This window comes from Podarcis bocagei (genome assembly GCF_964188305.1).
Source record: "Podarcis bocagei genome assembly, chromosome: 3".
In the NCBI taxonomy this organism is placed as follows: domain Eukaryota; kingdom Metazoa; phylum Chordata; class Lepidosauria; order Squamata; family Lacertidae; genus Podarcis; species Podarcis bocagei.
Window position 1 is genome coordinate 37,703,523 of NC_138127.1, and position 21,991 is coordinate 37,725,513.

The 21,991-nt window shown below is 41.6% G+C and overlaps 1 protein-coding gene across 4 annotated transcripts; it reads left to right on the forward strand.

The window, feature by feature from the left end:
• The first annotated feature begins 957 nt into the window (after positions 1 to 957).
• Positions 958 to 19,927, forward strand: AMD1 (adenosylmethionine decarboxylase 1). Of its 4 annotated transcripts, none has more exons than XM_081186748.1 (9): positions 958 to 1,559; positions 8,377 to 8,463; positions 10,551 to 10,677; positions 12,972 to 13,074; positions 14,036 to 14,078; positions 14,179 to 14,323; positions 15,238 to 15,330; positions 15,427 to 15,582; positions 17,875 to 19,927. In XM_081186748.1, the coding sequence occupies exons 1-9, from the start codon at positions 1,426 to 1,428 to the stop codon at positions 18,007 to 18,009; spliced, it is 1,023 nt and encodes a 340-aa protein (XP_081042874.1). In that variant the 5' UTR covers positions 958 to 1,425; the 3' UTR covers positions 18,010 to 19,927. The 4 variants fall into 4 exon arrangements, with proteins under 4 accessions (XP_081042874.1, XP_081042875.1, XP_081042877.1 ...); XM_081186749.1 differs by lacking the exon at positions 17,875 to 19,927 and adding an exon at positions 16,637 to 16,678 and having other exon boundaries at positions 981 to 1,559; XM_081186751.1 differs by lacking the exon at positions 958 to 1,559 and adding an exon at positions 2,074 to 2,221.
• Positions 19,928 to 21,991: the final 2,064 nt, after the last annotated feature.

Genomic DNA, 21,991 nt, shown 5'->3' on the forward strand with positions numbered 1-21,991 from the left:
ATTGTGCATTGAAAAGAACTTGAAGTTAAACATAAAACTGCAACCTTAAACATACTTACTAGGGAGTATGCACATTGAACACAGTAGGATATACCTAAATGGAAGCATGATCAGAGTGCATAGAATTATGTTGAATTATGTTTTGACTGACTGTGCAGTAATGCCCTTATATACTATTAAACTGGGGAAGATTTGCTTACTGTTGGTGGAATCCCAGTGGGTTTGGTAGAAATACATCATTGTAAATGGCTGGTTAATCTGGTTGCCAAGGACAAAATCATTGAACAGCTGCTTCAGTGAACAAGGGGGTTTCCCATAGCTTTCCTGTTCCTGAGTTACAGGTGCAGTCCAGTCCTATGCATGTTTACTCAGAGATAATTCCCAGAGAGGTCAATAGTATATTTTATACACAAGGTTCTATATATTAGGCAACACCCTATACTTTCCATTTGTCACAAATATATTGAGTCTGTCACACATTGCTGTTTTCCACCTGTAGCTTGTACTGAAAGAGCCATATTTCAGAAGGTCCCAGCAACATGCCCCAGGCACTCATGATTTAAGTGTAGTCCAAAATGCACATTAAAACAAATGTCAGCTTTCCAGTACCTTTATACCTTCTCTCCTGAACAGAACCCCAACCCCCGCTCTTCTAACCACAAACATATTTTCTGTTGCTACGCAGCTGTGTGCGGTTTCTTTGTATTCTTTCTGCAGCTATTCTCTCCCTCTTTCGCCCACTGGCTCCCGCGAGTGCCAGCCGGGGACGTTGCCTCCGTCCGCTTCGCCTTCGGGCGCACAGGCTGGAACCGTCAGTAGCACGGGGCGAGCCCGTGTCGCCTGACAGACATCTTGGAGCGTCCTATCGGTGAAGGAGATGGGCGGGACTAACCAGCAAGCACCCAATGGTGGCGCTGCGGAGGAAGGGACCCGAATACCTGTGCGCATATAAAAGCTGCTGCGTGCTTCATTCCTCTTCGCTTCCACAGTATGGCCGGCGACATTAGCTAGCGCTCGCTCTGTGCTTTTCTCTGTAACAGGGGAACACACGGACTACAAGGAACCGAACCGCATCGCCTGCACGCCTGCCTACTCCGCACTTCTCTCCTTCCATCTCCCTCCTTCCCCTACCCCAAAGGACTGTGTAACAACCCGCCACCTTTCCCGCAACCGCTCTCTGGTATATATATCTATATATATATTTCTCTTATAGCCTAATATAAGATTACCACCCCGTCAAAGGTGAAACCTGTTTGGGACGGGCTGAGACCCGGTGAAGGCGCCGCGGCCCGGAACAGCAGCAGTACCAGCCTTGGCCGGTGTGTAGGTGAAGAGGAGGGCGGCGGCGGCAGCAGCAGCAGTTTGGTCGGGGGTGTCTGTCGTTTTAATTTCTGTGGTTGTTGGTTTTTGCGGAGTTGTCTCACCATGATGGAGGAGAACGGTGCACACTTCTTCGAAGGGACTGAGAAGCTACTGGAGGTGTGGTTCGCCTGGCAACAGCCCTCGCCGCAGGAGCCGCACCAAACCAATGGGTCCGGCGATCTCCGCACCATCCCCAGGTTAGTTGCTCGCGAGGGGAGAAGGAAGGGAGCCAGAGGGGCCGACCGGAGTGGTGGCGAAAAAGGGGAAGGTCCGCTCTGCTGGAGGGCGGCCGGGCGCGGGAGAGAAGCAACATGGATGGGTTAGTGGCGAGAGGGGAGGGGGGAGCGAACATGCCCGACTGGTGGCGCACATGCACTGGCATGAGGACTGCCGCGATGCCGGCTCCGCTGGGCGGGAAGTGAACGAGGCTGATGGCCAGCAAAGGGGAAGGGCATGGCGGCTGCTCCATTCAGAGCGCAGCTCGATGTGTGGATGACTGTGTGACGGGAAGGAGGGACAGTGCGGGGCTGGCCCGACGGAGAGGGAGGGATAAGGCGGACATTGAAGTGACGCGTTGAGTTTCGCCGGCTTCTCTGGGCGTTGACGGGCGGAGGGGGGGCACGAGAACGAACAACCGCCAACCGCCACCAACGTCCCTCCTCGGCACGCGCGCGGGCCTGGCTTCCATGCACGGCCGTTGGCGGGCAGGCCTGCGTCCGAGTTCCAAGCAGGCCGCGCAGCCCTAGGAAAAAGTTGGCCGAGTGGAGGAACTTGGTGGTGGTGGGAAGAGCCGGGGTGACCTTGCACGGGCGGAATGTGACCTTCCGCGCCGGCCCTTTTAAACGACCTTGCTAAAAAGGTGCCTTCGCGAGAGCTTCCGACTTCAGCTCAGCCCGCGTGGTTCCTCTCTTCCCCCGCCCCTGCTCTGAGGTAGCGCGGAGCTATGCCATCGCCGCGTGTAGTCGTTGCCGGCCGCCCTAGTAATGGTCGGGGCGGGCGGCGGTTGGCTGGGCCTTCGGGGAAGAGTGGGAGGCGCGTGAAACCTTAGCCGCGCGCGGGGCCACCGGCAAACCTGCTCTCCCGTGTATAAGCAGCGTCTACGCCTGAAACATATTTTGTGTGCGAACTGGGCACTGCCCGCGGCTGAGAGCACGCAAGCTCCTCATGGGAGGGTAACGTGACGGCGGGACACGTGTCTAACGCCTCCGAACGCTGCACCGGCTGCCGCCGTTACCCCGGTCTCGCCCCGGCCAGAGGGCGAGCGAGCAGCCTTGCGTGTCTGTGTCGTCTCCGTTGGCGCCGTGGTTCCAACCTGGCCTCGATAATCTCGGACCAAATTCTGACGGAGCGGGCGCTTGGTTGCCTCTGTCAGCCCCAGAACGTGGCTTTGTGGAAGAGTTAATCGAGTCTGTCAGCTACCTGTGAAATGACGCTTTTAGCGGGCCTTACTAAATGCTGCGGAGCGTTAGCCCTCGCACCGTCTTGTGTTCAGCTTCTGACTGGGGCAGGTCTTGTGTTCTGGGCCACATAGGGTCGTTCCGGCGAGGAGAGCAGTGGCTGGGGCGGCTCTTATTGCGCGATTGGCTTTTCTCCTATTTGGGCACTGGGGCGGGGAGAGGCCCCTCCTATCTTTTGAAAAATGTGGCTGGAACCGAGATCACACGTGAGGCTGCTGGCTCGCGCCCCAGATGTGGTGGCCTCCCCTTCCCCATTGACAAGCTCAGGCCAATGAGATTGCAGTATCATTTTAAGGGCTGGGCCTGGGCCTGTCATCCAGTGGGCATTTAAGGAATGTGGAGGAAGCGCCAGCTCAGCCAACAGAGTAGTGGGGGGAAGGGCTGAGCCCTGCACAGCCTGAAATGTACATGTGCTTGCATCTTCCTTGCTTTGTGTGTGAAAGGGACAGTGCTCCCTTGACTAGTTTTTAGTAGAACTTTGAAACATTGGGCTTGTTAAGCATAGGAACCAGAGTGGGAATGAATGACTGACAAGGTTAACTTGCTGAAGCAAGACAGAGACAAGTGATGGGCAAGGGGGGCCCTGTTCAAATCAAGTCTTCTGGATAGCTCACACTTCTATAAACTGAGCTATTTGAGAATTCATAACACACCTGGACTCCTATGGCAAATTATCTACATTGTGGTTGCCAATCTTGTTTGTCAGTGGTATTAAAATATGTTTTGGCCCAACATTGGTGAAACAATTTTTTGTAGTTTTGGCTATTGCATTGAAACATTTAATCCTAAAACAAGTTAATATCCAATCTGATCAACATGTAGTCTAGAAACAAGTACCTGTAATATAGTTGAGGTTATGAAATTTCCTTTAAGACCTATACTTTTTAGGAGATTCTCTAAACCTGGTATGTTAAAAACAGATTTTTAAAAACAGTAGCTGTTGTAGTAATAATAATAATAAATTTTATTATTTATACCCCAGCCATCTGAGGTTTCACCTATAACTTGGATATAATAGTACTGGAAACAAATACAACTTCTTTCCTGTTTTATGGAAGTCTAGAGGAGCAGGTGTGTGCCCCTCATAAAGAGGCATAAATGAAAAATGTAAGCACCAACCCATGCATATGAACATTTCAAGTGTATCCCTTTTGTATATGAAACACCCCAAAGCTAGGACAGAATTGGCAGCATGCAAACCTCTTAATAAACACATTACATCCATCTCCCCCTTGTTTGCAGTGTGTTACCAGTTGGCCAGAAATCTAAGACCATGGCAAGTTTCAGAAGTCAAGAATACTAGTACAGAAACTTAAGTTAAATCAAGCCAACCAATATCTACACATATACCTTAAAATTTCACATAGTTGACGGGCAGGGGCTGTTGTGGATCACTAGTGAAGTTTATGTGTACTATGATTCCTGCATTGCAGGGGGTTGGACTAGATGATCCTTTGGGTCCCTTCCAACTTAAAATTCTGTACTACAGTGGTACCTTGGTTTAAGAACAGCCCTGTTTATGAACGATTCGGTATACAAACCGGAAGTAGTGTTTCGGTTAGCGAACTTTACCTCGGTCTAGAAATGGAAGCCAAATGGTGGAAGGGCACCGGCGGCGGGAGGCCTCATTAGGGATTGCGCACCTCAGTCTAAACATAACAAGGGTTTTACCCTTGGCACTCTCTCCACGTGTGCTCCTCAGGAACAGGTATTCAGAGGCATACAGCCTCCAATACTGGAGGTAGGATCTAGCCATTGATAGCCTTCTCCTCTTAATTTGTATAATCCTCTTTTAAAGCTGTCCTAAATTAGTGGTCATTACTACATCTTATGATAGGAAATCCCATAATTTAACTCTCTACAATGTAAAGTACTTCATTTTGTCTGTCCAGGATCTCTGGATAGTTCTTTGAACTGGCTCTGATTTTAAGGGAGTGGGAAGGTTGATGTACAGTAGCAGCCATCTTGAAACAGTTTTTTTGCTTGAACAAGCTCAAAGTACACCCTAAGCCACCCCCAACCTCTCTCACCACAAGTAAATAGTAAGAGAACCCATACAAGTAACACGGACACATTCCCCCCCAAGTAGAATAATAGAAGCATAACCACCTGACCCCACTCGCCATTCCCCCTCCTCCTCTTCACCCTTTCTTTCTTCTTCTTCCTAATTGTTTTAAACCAATTCATGAACCCAAAACTTGTACATTGACCACTTATAATGAAACACATGTTGTAGATATTTTTCCACATTTATTATGCTATTTTGACATGACATGAGAAAACTTGGTATACTTGTTTGTATAACATTATTCTTGTTTATAAAACCCACAAAGATAAATAAATAAATAAAAGTGCAAAGTACAAGGCAGCAGAGCAGGATGGACTTAAATCTGTTGCCCTTCTTCTGCACTTGTTTTGTGGAGGAGGAAGCATCACATTTTGCTTGATGCTGATATAGAGCAGATAATGTTGATGGCAGGGAGCAGAACCTGTAGTCACCACTTACTTGTCTGGAGCCTGGAGAAGGCTACTGGCTGTGTCTTGGAGCGTTTTGGAAAGCAGCAAGGCTTCTCACTGTTTCCTGAGTCTTCACTTCCTCAGTTGGTGTGAGGGGGATTTGTGCCTGCAGTTATGCAAAGCTAAAGGTACAGTGGTACCTCGGGTTACAAACACTTCAGGTTACACATGCTTGAGGTTACGGACTCCACTAACCCAGAAATAGTACCTCGGGTTAAGAACTTTGCTTCAGGATGAGAACAGAAATTGCGCGGCAGTGGGAGGCCCCATTAGCTAAAGTGGTACCTCAGGTTAAGAACAGTTCAGGTTAAGAATGGACTTCCAGAACAAATTAAATTCTTAACCTGAGGTACCACTGTATTTCCAATTGCCTGGGAGGTTAGTGTGATATCACAGACAAGACCCATCCTACAGCTTTGTTGGTCAACCACCAATAAGTTGTGGACCCCTGAACATTATGGTTCTGATGCAGTCAAAGTTGTTAAAAAGTGTGAGCCACTGACTGCTGCTTCTTATGGGTGGGTCATTAATGCAAAGAAGGAACAGAGAGATTGCATTATGAAGGAAGGAAGTGCACCAGCATGTGCAATGTGGTCCTCACTAGCATACAGTTCTCTCAATTCCACCTCCTTACTAAGCAAGAAATATGGCGACCCCTCATCCTATTGCTTCTTCTGTAACTCCAATGGAGCAGCATGTTTTTCCCCCCAGCATAGCATTCCCTTCCTTTAGAGCTATTCATGAGAAAACTGTCCAAAGGAAAGCAGAGCAATGCATTTGGACCAGTTTGACTGCAGGAGTTGCCAGGAGGTGTACAAGACATCTTATGAGGACTCCACTCTGGATTTGTGTAGGATTTACTCCTTAGATTTTTCTTGTCCCATAGATGTTTTGCAAGGCAGCAGGTGCAGATTTTTCCTCAGGTTTTAGTCCCAGAGCCTTTTTCATGGATGAGTATAGCTGCAAGGCAGTGGAGGTTTAGGATCAGTTTCCTTTCTCCAGATCTTATTTAATAAATGCTGAGCAAATAAACAGAACTTAAGCTTACTATCTGCCAAGGCATATGTTGGAAGCCAATAAATCAATGGAACTGATTCCAAAGTGTTATTGGGATATAGAATGAGACGTCTCATAGAACTCAAAAGTTCTGTGTAAGACAAGAAAATAAAAAGGCTTTCCCCTTAAACATGGCTATTCAGAATCTGCTTAGTATGGACAAAGGTTTGTTACATTAAATCGAAACCTGATTCTTACTGAAAAAATTAGTACAATTGCTCAGGTAAAAGTAAATCCCTTTCATAATTGTGATCTAAAACACTACCAGTCTATGAATAGTAAGAAAACTGGTAAGGCTAAAAAGATGTCATTTGTTCTAAATACTGCAGTAGCAAACATGCTAGTAACTGGAAGCCAAATGCTTGTCCAAACATTCTGATATAAAAAACTAAGCCTATCATGCTAGAGGCAGCTATGACTTAGTTATGTTGGTTATATGCACATTTGATGGTGCTTCAGTATTTTTATGGTACTCCCATTAAGTTATCCTAAGGGTAGGGTTGCCAAACTCTTTGGGACTGGGCACACATTTGCAAACTGGAGAAACACTCATTGGTACGCCACCATCTGCTACATATATTTCTAAAACAGTGGTGTATATCTGACCACTACATCATGTTAATTACAGCTACTTTTATTGACACTATTTTATTTTGCTTTTGCATCTCTTCATTGTACTGTATACCCTTTGCATGCATTCTGTTTTACTTTTAGAGGGAATGACATTCAGCCATGACAATAATTAAGGGAATATTGGAATTGGTGCACTGGACAGTTGTCATATTACTTGTGTTTCTGCTTCACTCTGCCTTGGCACATCCCCCCCACCAAAAAAGCAAGCAAAAATAAATGTCCATGATTGATAGTTAATAAGCAGACATTAGTAGTTTATTTTCTTCTAGTGCAAAAGAAATACAGTACCTATGTTTGGTAGGTAGAGGTGTACATATTTGTATATGAGAAATAATCACTTTAATTATTTTACATAGAAAAATCTCATTTTAACTCAAATGTACCTAAGAAAGGCACTTACTCAGTTCAGAGATCTCTAGGGAAAACATTAATATTAACCTAGTGGTTGTTCAAGGAAATAATTAAAAATATATTTAAGAAGCACCTTAAAAATAAATTTTAAAATGAGCCTTTAAAAGCAATTTATTTAGCCACCATGCCAAAACTTCCATTTGGTAACACTTTTGTCTAATTTTTGAGACAATTTTTCATACTTCCAGTTTGTGACAAACCTCATAACTGAATGAGACTCTGTTTTAGCTCTTTCTGTGTCCTGTCTATGGTGATGTTTTCCAGGTTTGCAAAATGTTTTCAATGTGCTATGAAGAATGGCTTGGACTATAAAGCCTTGAAAGATGCACTTGTGTTAACCAGATGGCAGTGGCAGAAAGCCTGTGGTCCTTCAGATGTTGCATTCCAACTTGCATGAGCCTCAACCAACATGGCCAATGGTCAGGGATAGTTGAACAACATCTGGAGGGCAACAGGTTCCTCATCCATGCCATATAGTGTCACATTGCAGTGTGTGAGGCCATAGCCAGGCCAGAAACAGGCTCCTATGCTGAAACTTCAAGCTTTATTCTGCTTTTGCAGCATTCCTATATTCTAATTCTAAAAGCATGCAATGGCTTGTAAGTGGTAATACTTAGATACCAGTAGCTTTGAGTGCCCAAATACTAAAATTCACACAAAAAAATGTTTCACAAAAGAAAAAATGTTTTGCAACATGTTGAATTGCAATCTACTATTACTCTTACATCTATGGCTTACATCTAAGCCATGCTGAGGCTGGTCATTATGTTACTACTCACGTAGTTAAGAATCTCCAAACCACTTAGGAAGGAAAATAAGGCATTGGACACTACAGCTATGGACTTGTTTGTACTACCCATTTATGACTTGAAATAGTAATGTTGTAGTCATATTGGATTTCTGCTTGAATTAAAATTTTAAACTTTACTCTCCCTAACAGGTTTGAGTGGGACAAACTTTTGGAGAATGTGCATTGTTTGATCATAAGTGTGACAAAAACTGACAAGCAGGAAGCTTATGTACTCAGGTAAGCTCACAAAGGTTAAACATAGCTTTTTAGAAACAATCTTATCACTAAGGTTCAAAGTTATGTATTTGCTTGATAGGTTTGTTGGCTTTACTAATCAGGTAAGATCTTGGTGGTCCAGTAGAAAACTCAATGAAAACATGAATTTGTGTGCTGTGGTTGTAAATGAGGAAAAAGTCAGTGTTGAGAAATATACTTACTATTTCCAGTCTGTGTACCCACATATAGTGTTTTATGCAGTTCTGATCACCACAGCTTTTTTTTTTTATAAAAAGAAACCCTTTATAGTATACTCTGCTCTGCTGATTGTAGCCATCCCTGTACACATGGAGGCAGCTGGAGGCAACCCTCTGCCATCACTTCCAAATCTAAATGCTTGCTTGAAAAAACAAGCACCAACTCAACTCTGCAGCTACCCAAATGGCCTCCAATTGGTACAGGTTGGTGGTTCTGATAAAATTATGCTGTGTTTTGGGCTGCATATGTACTGTGGTATAAACATTGTGATAGTCTTTTATTGCCACCTCTTGGCTACAGATAGGGTAGAGTTGCTTGGATACTCAGGGGAGGGGCACCCTAAAACAGCCCCGTTATGAGTTTTGTTGGAGTGTGTAGCTGTGGAGAAAAGGAGCCTATCAAACTCCCTTTTTGTTACATTTTCATGCTATACTTACACTGTATGAGAAGTTCATCCAAACATTCTAAGGCTAAGTGCAGTATTGTGGTGGAAGTTAAGTCAAGAATACAGTGGTGCCCCACAAGACGAATGCCTCGCAAGACGGAAAACTCGCTAGACGAAAGAGTTTTCCGTTTTGGAGGTGCTTCGCAAAACGAATTTCCTATGGGCTTGCTTCGCAAGATGACAATGTCTTACGAGTTCCTGCTGGTTTTTTCCCTCCCCCCCCTTTTTCTAAGCCGCTTATCAGCTGATCCGATCAGCAGATAAGCCGCTAAAAACCGCTAATAGCGCTAATCCTTCAATGGGCTTGCTTCGCAAGAGGAAAAAACCGCTAGACGAAGAGAATCACAGAACGGATTCTTTTCGTCTTGCGAGGCACCACTGTACTGACTTGACCAAAGTCTGATCATTAGCTTTGTAGTCAAGTTGAGATTTGGATCTGGTCCCAACACCGAAGCCTCTTTACCATGCTGGTTTTCACCAATACAGAAGTCTTAAACTGTTTTGGCATAGTTACTCATTTCATTGTAAGGGATGGCAAACTAGATGAGATGTTGGAAGATTGTGAGTGGATTGTCTGTAGTGTTCTTTCTAAGAGGAAAATGCAGAGGAAAGTCAGATCAGAATGGCAGTGGGTGGTAATCCTTTTCAACATGCTTCAAATTCAGTATTTCAGAATTAAATATTTTCCCTTTGAAACTAATATCTGTCTGATGGTGGAAAACATATTTGCACTTTATTTTCACCCTGTGGGGCCAGTTGCAGTTGTGGAAGGGATGATCTTAAGTTGGGAAATGGTATTGGGTAGGGGAAAGTCCTCCTTCCCCCAGCAGTGCAGCCCTGATCAGTTGGCTCTGTCTCCCTGCTCTTGGCAAAAAACATTTGCTGTCATTTGTGAGAGATGTGATCATGTCTCTTCACATGGTATGAACCCATAGATAGACCCATAGAACGTTTTGTGGTTGCTGTTCAGGAGAAAATTGGTGCTACTGTTTAATATTCTATATGCCTACTTCATCAGACATTAGTAGCTGTGTTTAAGATGGTATATAATGCTGTCATTGTATTCCTTCCCTGTATTTTAAGACCTCCACAAATCTGCATATTGAGAACATAGGCCTTTACTCAGCACTGTTTGAAGCTCCCTTCTCTCCAACAGCGAGAGGAGCAATTTGTCAGGTCACAATGTTGATGCAGGCAAAAGTACTGTAGGAGAGCTGTTGGCTTCTGCCTGATCCAAAGCCCATTGTGGAATGATACGCCCCCATCCAATCTTTAGGGAATATTCCCAGGGATGTTTCCTAAGAACAGCTTTGAGTGAACCAACTCTGTTGGCAAATAAATTTTGAGTTTCCCAAAACTACCCAGGTATGAAATGTAACACTACCAATTGTATTTTGTTTTTCAGTGAGAGTAGCATGTTTGTCTCCAAGAGACGTTTCATTTTGAAGACATGTGGTACCACCCTCTTACTGCAGGCACTGGTTCCCCTGTTAGAGCTTGCTAGAGAGTACTGTGGGTTTGACTCGATTCAGGTAAGATACCCAGAATCTCATCCTTACGTTATAGCTGCACTGAAAGGTATATTTTCTTAAGTGGTGGTGGTTTACATATTTAAGGAAGAGAAGTGTAGAGTGCTAGACCTTGTTTCAGCGTCGTTTCTATGTTTAAAGCTTCAGCAGACATCTTATAAGAAATACATTGATTCCTGGATCCTGCACAAGAATACAGTGGTGCCTCGCAAGACGAAATTAATCCGTTCCGCGAGTCTCTTCGTCTTGCGGTTTTTTCCGTCTTGCGAAGCACGGCTATTAGCGGCTTAGCGGCTACAGGTATAAACTCGTTGCTGCAGGAGCCTCCTCTGCACTGGGATCCTCGCGCACTCCCTCCGTCTCTCCATGCCTTTTAGGTGAGTGGCGTGCTCGGGCTGACTTTGGACGACCCACAGCGGGGCTTCCCTCGGCTGCGTGACCGGAGCTCGCCTTTGCGGTCACTTCGAGAAAAAGGAAAAAAAACTCGCAAGAAGTTTCGTCTTGCAAAGCAAGCCCATAGGGAAAATCGTCTTGCGAAGCGACGCAAAAACCGAAAAACCCTTTCGTCTTGCACGTTTTTAGTTTTGCGAGGCATTCGTCTTGCGGGGCACCACTGTATTCTTCAACATCTCTCACAAACAAATACCAGCAGGATGGCAACCCATATTGCCTTTACACATGCATGTTCCATAAAATAACATTGCCTGTGTTTTTATGTACAAGCAGAAAAAGCTGTGGGAGAGCCAGGCCAACACTAAGGTCAAATTCACCTTCTGGTCAAATGCACGACAAAAAGTTGTTCTGGTTTGGTCAAAGATGGTGCATGATGTTCTTATCCATCAGTATACCATATGGATGCCCTGTAATGTACCCTTCAGTTAAACATGGCTTGCTGGAACGTGCACAGTTCACAACTGTACAACAGATCTATTCTACCCAGTCCCTTGCTTCAAAAGTTAACTTTACTTCTGTGTGATCTTAATCTACAAGTTCTACTAAGGTTCCTGAGCACTATTGTCTGCATGGCCTCTTTTAAAGACCATTTAAGCAGTTGGAAATAATGCACTCATGAAAGTATTTTTCTGTATTTACAAGAAGAATAGTGTGTGGCACAATATCGCCTTGTTGTGTGGCCTAGCTAGTGTTTTGATTGCATGAAAGTCTGCATGAAAACTAAAACAGCTAAAGTGCTTTGTCAGAGAGGCTGAGCTACAAGCACACACAGATACTATAAAATAGAGAGTTGCTATGGTTAGTATTATGAGGCAACTGTTGGAAGTGCAGGTAACTTGACTGTTCTTCCTGTTGTCAGGGCCATTTTGGAAAGCTTTTACATTTATTTTCCCCACTCACTGAGGCAAATCTTTTAAACCAGCTTTTTACCCAAGCCACCGTAATGAATACTACATGTAATACGTTTCCTTATCCTTACCCTATCCCTGCCTGGCACTGGGCCTTGAATTGTAGTCGCAGCATGTAAAGAGCACTCTAGGGAGAGGCCCTAGAAACACTCCTCCTGACATCCTGATGGTCATTCTCTCTCACTGCACCTTGGAAATTGGCAAGCATATTGGTAGTGCTTTCCAAAATAATCACTTTGTTAATGTACACATCAAAGTGCACTGTAACATACTAAAGCTATTTCAATTTATATGTGCTTATGGGATCTCTGAATAGCACTAATCCACATTAAGAGGAAGCAATACATATTAAGATAGTGTTCTTGGCTATCAAATCAATTCATTGTATCTTGTTTGGGGTAGACATTTGTGTAAGCCTAGGATTTCCAAGCTGCATAATAGTAAAGTAGATTGATGGTGTATCAAAGCAGCAAAACCAAATGTTGGTAGCTAAACAGGTAAAACTTTGAAAGGCATTGGTGGGCTACGGAAATTAATACCCAATACTGACAATCAAGGTCATGGCTTCTGTGAGCCCTTATCATTGGACTCTCCTTTATTTGACTCAGTGAAGGGAATAGCTTGGTGTAACAAAAGTGTTACCAGTTCTTCTGGTGACCCCCAACCCCTGCATTATCTATATGCCGTTGCCAATCTGTATTTTAAAGACACCACTTAAAATCTTTCCAGATCATTCTTATGTATTATATGTGACAAAACTGATGTCATGTTTTGTTTTTGCAGAGTAGTGCATTCATCTTTGAGTTGACAATAGATTAAATTATAGACAAGAAGGAAAGGCCTGAGCAGAATCATGTGTTTAAATAATTTCCTTCTGATCCTAATGGGACTTTTAAGAAAAGCTGCATATTTAATTTCACCCCTCTTATTCTTTAGAGCTTCTTTTATTCACGCAAGAATTTCATGAAGCCTTCCCATCAAGAGTACCCACATAGGAATTTCCAGGAAGAAGTAGAGTTCCTTAATGAAATATTTCCAAGTAAGTGAATGTGTATTTTGAATGGGATGCTTGTAAATAACAAACAACTGTCCAAGAGGCTTATGCGCAGTGGGTTGTTGAAACTAGCATGTAAACCAATATAAAATCATTATCATACTAAAAATGCAGCTTTGCCTTGATTAGAAGTGATAGTCTGAGTTGACAAAAGATGTCAAGAACTGACTCTTCCATTATCTACTCTTATGTAGACTTTCACACCTAGTCAGAATTATGGCATGATAAATGTAATAGGTTTATACAGTGCACACAGTTTGATGGATGTCCGATATTTTTATGTGTATCCTTGGGTGATAATACCCCCTTGTCTTCTGTTGACCATAAGTTCAGAAAAGGGTAAAAAGAAAACAGTTGCATGGACAAAGAGCTATGTAGTTCTAGCAAATCTAGTAGATTGCTTGGCAGTGAGGCATGGCTGTGTCTCTTTTGCAATAACATGGACAACCAATGCCTATAATAAGTAGTCAGAGCTTAGGAGCTCTGTAAGAAAAGCACGGCGACAAATCTCCAGTGCCAACTAGTAATATACTAATACTTTTTTTTTTTTGCTGCAAGCCAGTGATGTGGGGTTTCATGCATGCATTGGAAAATTTTCTGATGCCAGAGTGATCTAATTTAGCATGTTTATTTTAATAAATGAAATAAAAACATTGAAACTGTCAATCTTGCCTAATACTGGAATAGGCATCCTTTTTGTTGTTGTTAATAATGAACTTACAAAATGGAAATATTTACAGGGGTTGGGGAATCAGTTTGCAGTACTAGTTTTCTCCCCACATCAGTGCTACAAACTGATGTATGGTGTGAATTACTCTCATGATGTTATGGAGACACTAATTAGACAATGGAATTAATTTTTAGCTGTACTAAACATTACGTTTCAAAACAAAGATGATAGTCCTTGTTTCTAAGCTCTATTCCTGGTCTTGTTTGCTTTTTACAGATGGAGCAGCTTATTGCATGGGTCGTATGAACTCTGACTGCTGGTAGGTTTACTTTGAATTATTACTTTAATCTTGAGCAGTACAAATTTGACTTTTATGTGCTATATATTATCTTCTCTGATTCTCTACCCCCTGTAAACAGGTACTTGTACACTCTGGATTTTCCAGAGAGTCGGGTCATCAATCAGCCAGATCAAACACTGGAAATTCTGATGAGCGAGCTCGATCCAGTAGTTATGGACCAGTTCTACATGAAAGATGGTGTTACTGCAAATGATGTCACTCGTGTAAGTGTGGATTGTCTACTGTGAAGGAGAAGAACAGAGACTAATACAGTTCCTAATATGTAGGACTTTTGTCCTCACCAGCCCCATACTTGTAAAGTCGTTAGGCAAATCCTTTCCTGATTGCCAGCTAATTTGTCTGTAAAATAGGAATAATACTCAAAAAGTTTTAAATTCAGGGAGTAGAAAAGTTTCCCCATAATTAAAACATGCTATGCAAGCTTTTAGATAGATAGATAGATAGATAGATAGATAGATAGATAGATAGATAGATACTTTATTCGGCTATAAGCCCACTATTGTAGATTGTAAGCCTTCAGTTCATATCAACTTCATCTGTACAGCTGACCACTTTCTCTTGTATAATATCTGTTGAACAAAGTTTAACACGCAATGACTTAATTTTATTAAACTTAGATATTGCTATGCAAGCTTTTAGTTTTAACTAAATTTAAGCACAAGTTATCGTAGTCACTATAAGAAACATTGACTTGTTTTAGGGTTGCCTAGTCAACAATAGAACATTCACTACATCTCTCATCCATATCTCAATGAAGACACCATTTGATCAGCTTAAAACACACATGGTGAAATGTATGCACCAGGAATAGTATTCTCAGCTACTTAACTGGCTTCTCTAGTTAAAACTAGTAAGGTAAATTAACAGCCAGACATCTAAAGCCTTGAACTTATTTGAGAGAGGAAGAGAGGAACCATGGGTGAAAAGAACTGATTCATCAGACGTACATTAATCAGTTGAAGCAGTAGTCTACACTGAAGATTAAATATGAGCACGCATTTTAAGACTTTATGTTTATATGATTACTTTTAATTTATCTTTTTAATTTTTATGTACACTGCTTAGAAATGTCAGCTACATAAATAGCTTAAATAAACAAACACTTTCTTGGCTTTAGGTGAGTGGAATTCGTGACCTGATAACAGGTTCTGTCATTGATGCTACAATGTTCAATCCTTGTGGATATTCAATGAATGGGATGAAAACAGATGTGAGTGCCATATTTTTTTATTCTTTGCAATGATAATTCACTTATTAACTGTTGCCATGTTGAGATTTCTAACTTGATTCCTTTATTTTCTTCTAGGGAACTTATTGGACTATTCACATCACTCCAGAACCAGAGTTCTCATATGTTAGTTTTGAAACCAACATAAGTCAGACATCCTATGATGACTTAATTAGGAAGGTCATAGACATTTTTAAGCCAGGAAAATTTGTGACAACCCTCTTTGTTAATCAGGTACAAACATTTGTATTACTTTCAGTAGGCTAGTTTTGGCAGCCAGATAATCCCAAATGATCCAGCTATCCACAAGCATTACAGAAGTAATTGTATTTGTAATACAGAAAATGTTTACCTAGTCAGTCTATTACAGCAAAACCAGTTTTGTGGCATCTTACAGCATTTTGTTTTTATTATTGCATAAACTATAATAAATTGGAAATGCCATAAATAGCACATAAAAGGCTACTTCCACACAATCAACTTTACTGTTTCCACTACCATTGCCATTCAATGTTCCCGTCCCCCAATGGCCATAGTTTTTGCATCTTTGTTTTGTTTCTTCAGAAAACACAAATACACTGATTTAAAAAGAAAGAAAGAAATGAATAACAGGTGTATTCCAGCTGCAAAAAGGAGACAAAATATGGTTTTGTAATGTTGATGGTCAAGAGAAACAGGACAGGAGCTACTTTAAACCACACCAAATGTTAGAGGACCCTAACTGATTTGAAGGCTATAATCCAAAGCATGTTTTCCAGATTCAAATTGAACTTATAAGTAGTAAGCATTCATGCTTTTGCAGAGAGAACTAGATTTTTATGGGGCCACCACTTGATTGCAGAAGAGGAAGGCCTTGAGTGTTTCAGTGTCCTCCTGTGAAAAAGAACTATAGACTGAACAGTGTACTGTGATCTAAAGCTGACATGTCCAACGCCTCAATCACGATCGACGGGTAGATTGCTGGATGGATTTTGGTCAATTGCACTATGGCCAGGCAGCCTTTGCTACTTCTTCGCAGCCAGTGCTCTGCTGTGGGAGGGAGCGAGCTGCGCCTCTGCTTTTGCCGTACCATGAGCTCCGGAGCACATGTCTCTTGCTTTGCTCTGCTAAGGAAGCTGCTCTCGGCTGGGCGGCCCTTGCTGGGTGCTACAGGGCCACACTCGTGCGATGGGGAGAGGGTGCAGCGGTCCCCCTTGGGAGCAAAGGAAAGTGGGGCATGGGGGTGCCGATGTTTCGCGTTCAGGACGAGGCTGGATAAAAGGAGAGCGCCTTTCCTTCCTCCATACAGAGCGGCCTGTGGCTTAATCAGCTGTAGTCTCCGTTTGGGCAATACGTGGAAGAAGGCGATGGAATCAACTGTGAATCCGTGCTAAGGAAAGAAGGGGTGTTTTTCTGGCCGCCAACAACGCCTTACCCCTCGCCCCTAAAGCGAAGAAGTTGAAGAATGAAATGGGAGTGTGTGGTAGATCACTGCCCGTTTTATTTACTGGATAGTAGATCACAGCCTACTTGAAGTTGGACATGCCTGATCTAAGGGAAAGGATAGGGGAAGTAAGATATTCTTCAAGCAAGCCTTTGAAGACTAAACAATACAATACATTTTACTGGATTCCATTTTCATTTGTGTTATGCAAATAGTCTAGAATAAAAGATCCAATCATAGAAGATTTAGCACATCAAGATAAACTAAAAGATAAAATTCTGTAATGAACTAGCCATTCCTAGTTTCAGTAGATCCCTAGTCCTAAATATCATCTACATAGGAATTCCAACTTAATATATTTACATTAATTTGCTTACTAATTCATTAGTTGCAGGTAAATCATTCCCTTTTTAACTTGCCTCATCTTCCTGCTTTTGTGCATAATAAATCTCTTTGGAGTTACAACAGCCAAGGGATTGTAAAATGTCTGCCCCCTTCAAACTCATGCGCACACATTTTCTCTGTACTTACAATAAATTATGCCTACTCAAAAGGTGTGTCATGTCACCCAACTCTTAAATGGAGCTCTGGCCCATTATGCCATAATTTATTTTTTAAGGTGGCACAAGGCTCTTGGTGAAGGGATGCGGGTGGCGCTGTGGGTTAAACCACAGAGCCTAGGACTTGCCAATCAGAAGGTCAGCGGTTCGAATCCCCGCAATGGGGTGAGCTCCCGTTGCTCGGTTCCAGCTCCTGCCAACCTAGCAGTTTGAAAGCACGTCAAAGTGCAAGTAGATAAATAGGTACCGCTCCGGCGGAAAGGTAGATGGCGTTTCCGTGTGCTCCTCTGGTTCGCCAGAAGTGTTTTAGTCATGCTGGCCACATGACCCGGAAGCTGTAAGTCGGCTCCCTTGGCCAATAAAGCGAGATGAGCGCCACAACCCCAGAGTCGGTCACGACTGGACCTAATGGTCAGGGGTCCCTTTACCTAAGGCTCTTGGTTACAACAGACAAACGTGGTTACCCCTCTTAATTTGTTAGTATTGAATATTCTACCATCAAGATTCATGTATCTGAAGAATATCTTTTTCTTTTTCTATTAGAGTTCAAAATGTCGCACAGTGTTTTCTTCAGCCCAGAAGATTGAAGGTTTTAAGCGCCTAGATCGCCAGATTGCTCAGTTTAATGACTACAACTTCGTGTTTACCAGTTTTGCCAAGAATAAACAGCAGAGTTGATTAAGAGAAATGAAGAAAAAGCGCAAAAAGATACCCAATAGAGGAGGTGGTGGTTGCTTTCTAGTTAATGATACAAGGGGCCATATTTTTCATATCCACCTCGTAGTTGCAGAAAGCCCTAAATGTAATCATAGTATAATTTCCAATTGTATGCATTATTATATCAAAAAATTAGATATATTGCATGAATACTCTCTACTGTGTTTAGGTATTCTATTTCACTTTTGCTGTGAAATTGAAATGCATGTAGAAAAATGTTACTGTATGAGACTCTACAGCATTTGTAAAAATTCCAATAGGATTACATGCAGTATAGTTTTTCTCAACGTATCACCAAAAATTCCCCACAGACAAGGATTTCGTCCTCATTAGGATTTCCCATGGACCTACTTATCTGAAACAATTAGTTGTTGCCTAACTTTTTTCATATGTATGCTGTAACTTAAAATTTTAAAAATAATCTTGAATTTGAGCAATTTCTAATTGACATTTATTTTGTAACTCTTTGATGGCAGATTCAAACTTTTTGCAGTTTTGAAATATTGAGACTGGTAGAACAAGACTACTTACACATGGTGGACTACTTCACTTTTTAAAATTTGAGGCTAGTATAAAAAATTATCACTAGGTCTGTGTATATTTTCACAACCAGTTGAAACAATATACTGGGGTTTAACGCACTAGCTTTTTACTTCTGGAAACTTAATTGCTCATTGGTCATTTTATTTTGATCAACTTTTTTCAGTTTCGGCCAAGACCATTTCTGTTCTGTGTTGGTCTTTTGTTCAAAGGCAACACATAGTAACTGGTGAAAATTGTTGAACATCCGTGTAAGGGTACTTACACAATTGTGACAATATAGACTAAGCTGACTCTAGGCATTTGACAAGCTTCAAATAGTTGCAGCGTTGAGGAATCTAATTGGTTTGGAGCTTGGTACTTACTGGTAACTTGGCAGGGACATCTAATGGAATGTGATTCAAACTACTGCACAAAATGGTTAGTTACCATTTACTGTGAAATAAGGTGGCTCTATTGTTGCATATTCAAACACCACAAATCCTTCCACACTGTGACTGGCGTCCTGTGACAGCATTGTGCATGTGATATTTAAGCTGAACTTAATAATATTGTGACTTCATCTGTGTTTCTTAATTAACGTGTGGTTCCTTTTTACAAGATGTGGAAGGCACTGAGTGATTTGGCTGCAGGAGGCAAAATATGAGGAGCCTAGACAGTCAAATACAACACTTTATGCACAACTTTTAATAACAATTTAGGCATGGAAATACCACTTCATGGATATAAACTTCAAGCTTCTGAGACAGTATATTCAAGTAACCTTGGAAATACTGTGGGATTTCAGCTGTTGAGACCAGGAAGTCTGTTACAAATTTGACACTCATCTTTGCTATGTTTTTGATTCTCTGAATATGACAATATTTTGTTCCTTCTGTATTTATAAATGAAACACTTTTTTAGTGTTTCTAGGCTACTAAATCTGCTTGGTTGGATATCAAGCGGTTGAACACCTTTTTATTTTTAAGTAGATTTGTTTTCTACCAAAATTACCAATTTTGCTTATAAGTAGCACCTAACAGTTTAGGGTGCTTTAGATTTTGAGGACCAATTTTTCAAATGGTTTTTGTTCTTGAAAGAGTGCCTCAAGTTGACTTGAGGTCTGCTAGACTGAAGTTCCCTTCAATAATACTGAAAATGCAGATTCAGATAAAAAGCCTTGGATAGAAAGAAAGCAGCTGAATTGGGTATTTTTAAACACTAGGGCGAACAATGGAGGGGGTGATGTTTGGTGTTAAATCTTCTCTCTTGTGGTGTTAGACATGGATCATTAAAATGTACAAAAATATATCTGTACCTGAAATTGTAATGCTTCAATAAAAGTTTGCTTTCTAAGCTCTTTCAATGAGTGAATGTTGTTTACCCTGACTTAGATAATTCTATTTTGAATTCATACATGGCAACTTCAAGCCTTGACCTGGTTAAGTTCTTGTCTACCTCCAGACAGCCCCTTGTATGCTAATAACTATGATGGAGAATCAAATGTCAGGGTGACCCAGGAGGTTTAAGCCTATTGGAAGCACTAATCCTGCTAATCAACTACCTGTCTGTACTATTTTTAATCAATGCAAAGGGCAGACTATTAATGTAATCTTGTTTTTAGAATGAAGGCACTACTTAAATAGCAGCTGTGTATAGTCCCAAGTACAATTGAATGTGTGTGATTATATTCTTACAGAACACTCTGCCATTGTTTATAATCTATCATGAGCAGCACCCCTAAAAAGGGACAAAAGTCAATACCTTTACTTCTGGCTTTCAATAGAAAAGAGAAGTTTGATAGATCATGGTGATAGGGAGGGGCGATTCTAGGGTGGCTGAAGTAGGCACTGAGCAGTGTTTAAAATTTATTTTAGCAATGTTGCTTTTAAATGATTACTATGGTTAGTTTGCCTACAACAAAGTTGGAATTGCCACTACTTTTTACATTTTAAATCCCTCTGCCCTAATCTTGCCATCATCTACACATGTACGTGTGCCTGCATCTGAGGCTACCACTTCATGTATCTTAAGTGGTTTCTGGTCCACAAAGATCTTAACAAAACTGTTACTGTATTTCTTTAAGGTACCTCAACGCTTGGTTGCAATTTGATCCAATTATAGGTAGTGCTCTGATGAGAGGAGTGGACATACAGAGGAAGTGGTAAATGCAGTGGATGACCGACTATAAGGTGTGAAAAGCTAGTGTGTAGTGGTTAGAGTGTCCGACTAAAACCTGGGAAACCAGGATTCAAATTCCCACTTGGCCATGAAGCTCACTGGGTGACCTTAGGCCAGTCACTACCTCTGCTTAACTTACATCCCAGGGTGGTTGTGGGGATTAAATAAGGGGGACAACCATGTACACAAACTTGAGTTCATCTGAGAAAAAAGGTGGGTTATAAATGCAATAAATAATAAGACTGAATCATTGCTGGCAGGCAACAGAAAAAAGCAAATTTAAAATTATAGATGGTAAGCACTTATTTTGAAACTTGTTGCTGTTGGACATAGATAATAGAGACCAACATCATGGAGGTATTGCTAACCTGTTGTGGAGTAGCACTTAAGAATCCATAACAGTAATGGTGTTTATATCAATACCCTTACATTGTTGTGTACACAAGTTGCCTTTTAACACCCTATACAGGTAACATTAAGTGTATGATACCTGTGGCTTTGCCACTACTGGTAACATTCTTGACTAAATCAAAATGAGATTGCTTAATATCAAATATGCATTAATAAAATAACATCAACTTTTATCCTCTCATTTCTTGTGTTAATTCTCCATTTCAAGTATGTATCTCATCACAAATAAATGAATAACCAGCTTTATTATTATTATGAATGTAACACCCCATACCAGCCTTGGTTTGGTTTTTGTGTTTCATGAAGTTGAACTAGTACAGTACTGAAATCTCAGCTGCTTATTACTCCCTCTTGTCTTCACCAAGGAAACAGTATTAAATTATTTCCCTGCTTGTGTAAAACTTATGAGATTAATTTACCTGTGTGCTGCTAAAATTCTAAGTCTTGAAGCAAGATAGTGTAATTAAAATACATAGTTTAGTAGGGGGGGTGCAGGTTTTCAGAGCATTATTTATACAGTATATGGCTTACATCAAGATAAAAGGGAGAGTACATCTGAGATCATGCAGAGTTTATCAAAAGAGAAGGTGAAACTGCAATGTTACGATTAGAAGAATTAGTTTGACGGATGACTGGCTTGTGTTCCCAGCAGCTGCTATTTTAAAAAGCAGCCTACTGACCTTAATACTTGATGACCTGGCGCGAAAAATAAAGAACAAGAGAGCTCCTCTTAATGAAGGGGTACATTATTTTAGTTCTAAATTACGCAGCTAACATTAAGGTTTTGTCCGTTTCCTTTGGATGTACGTCTTGTTATTTTTATTACTATGGC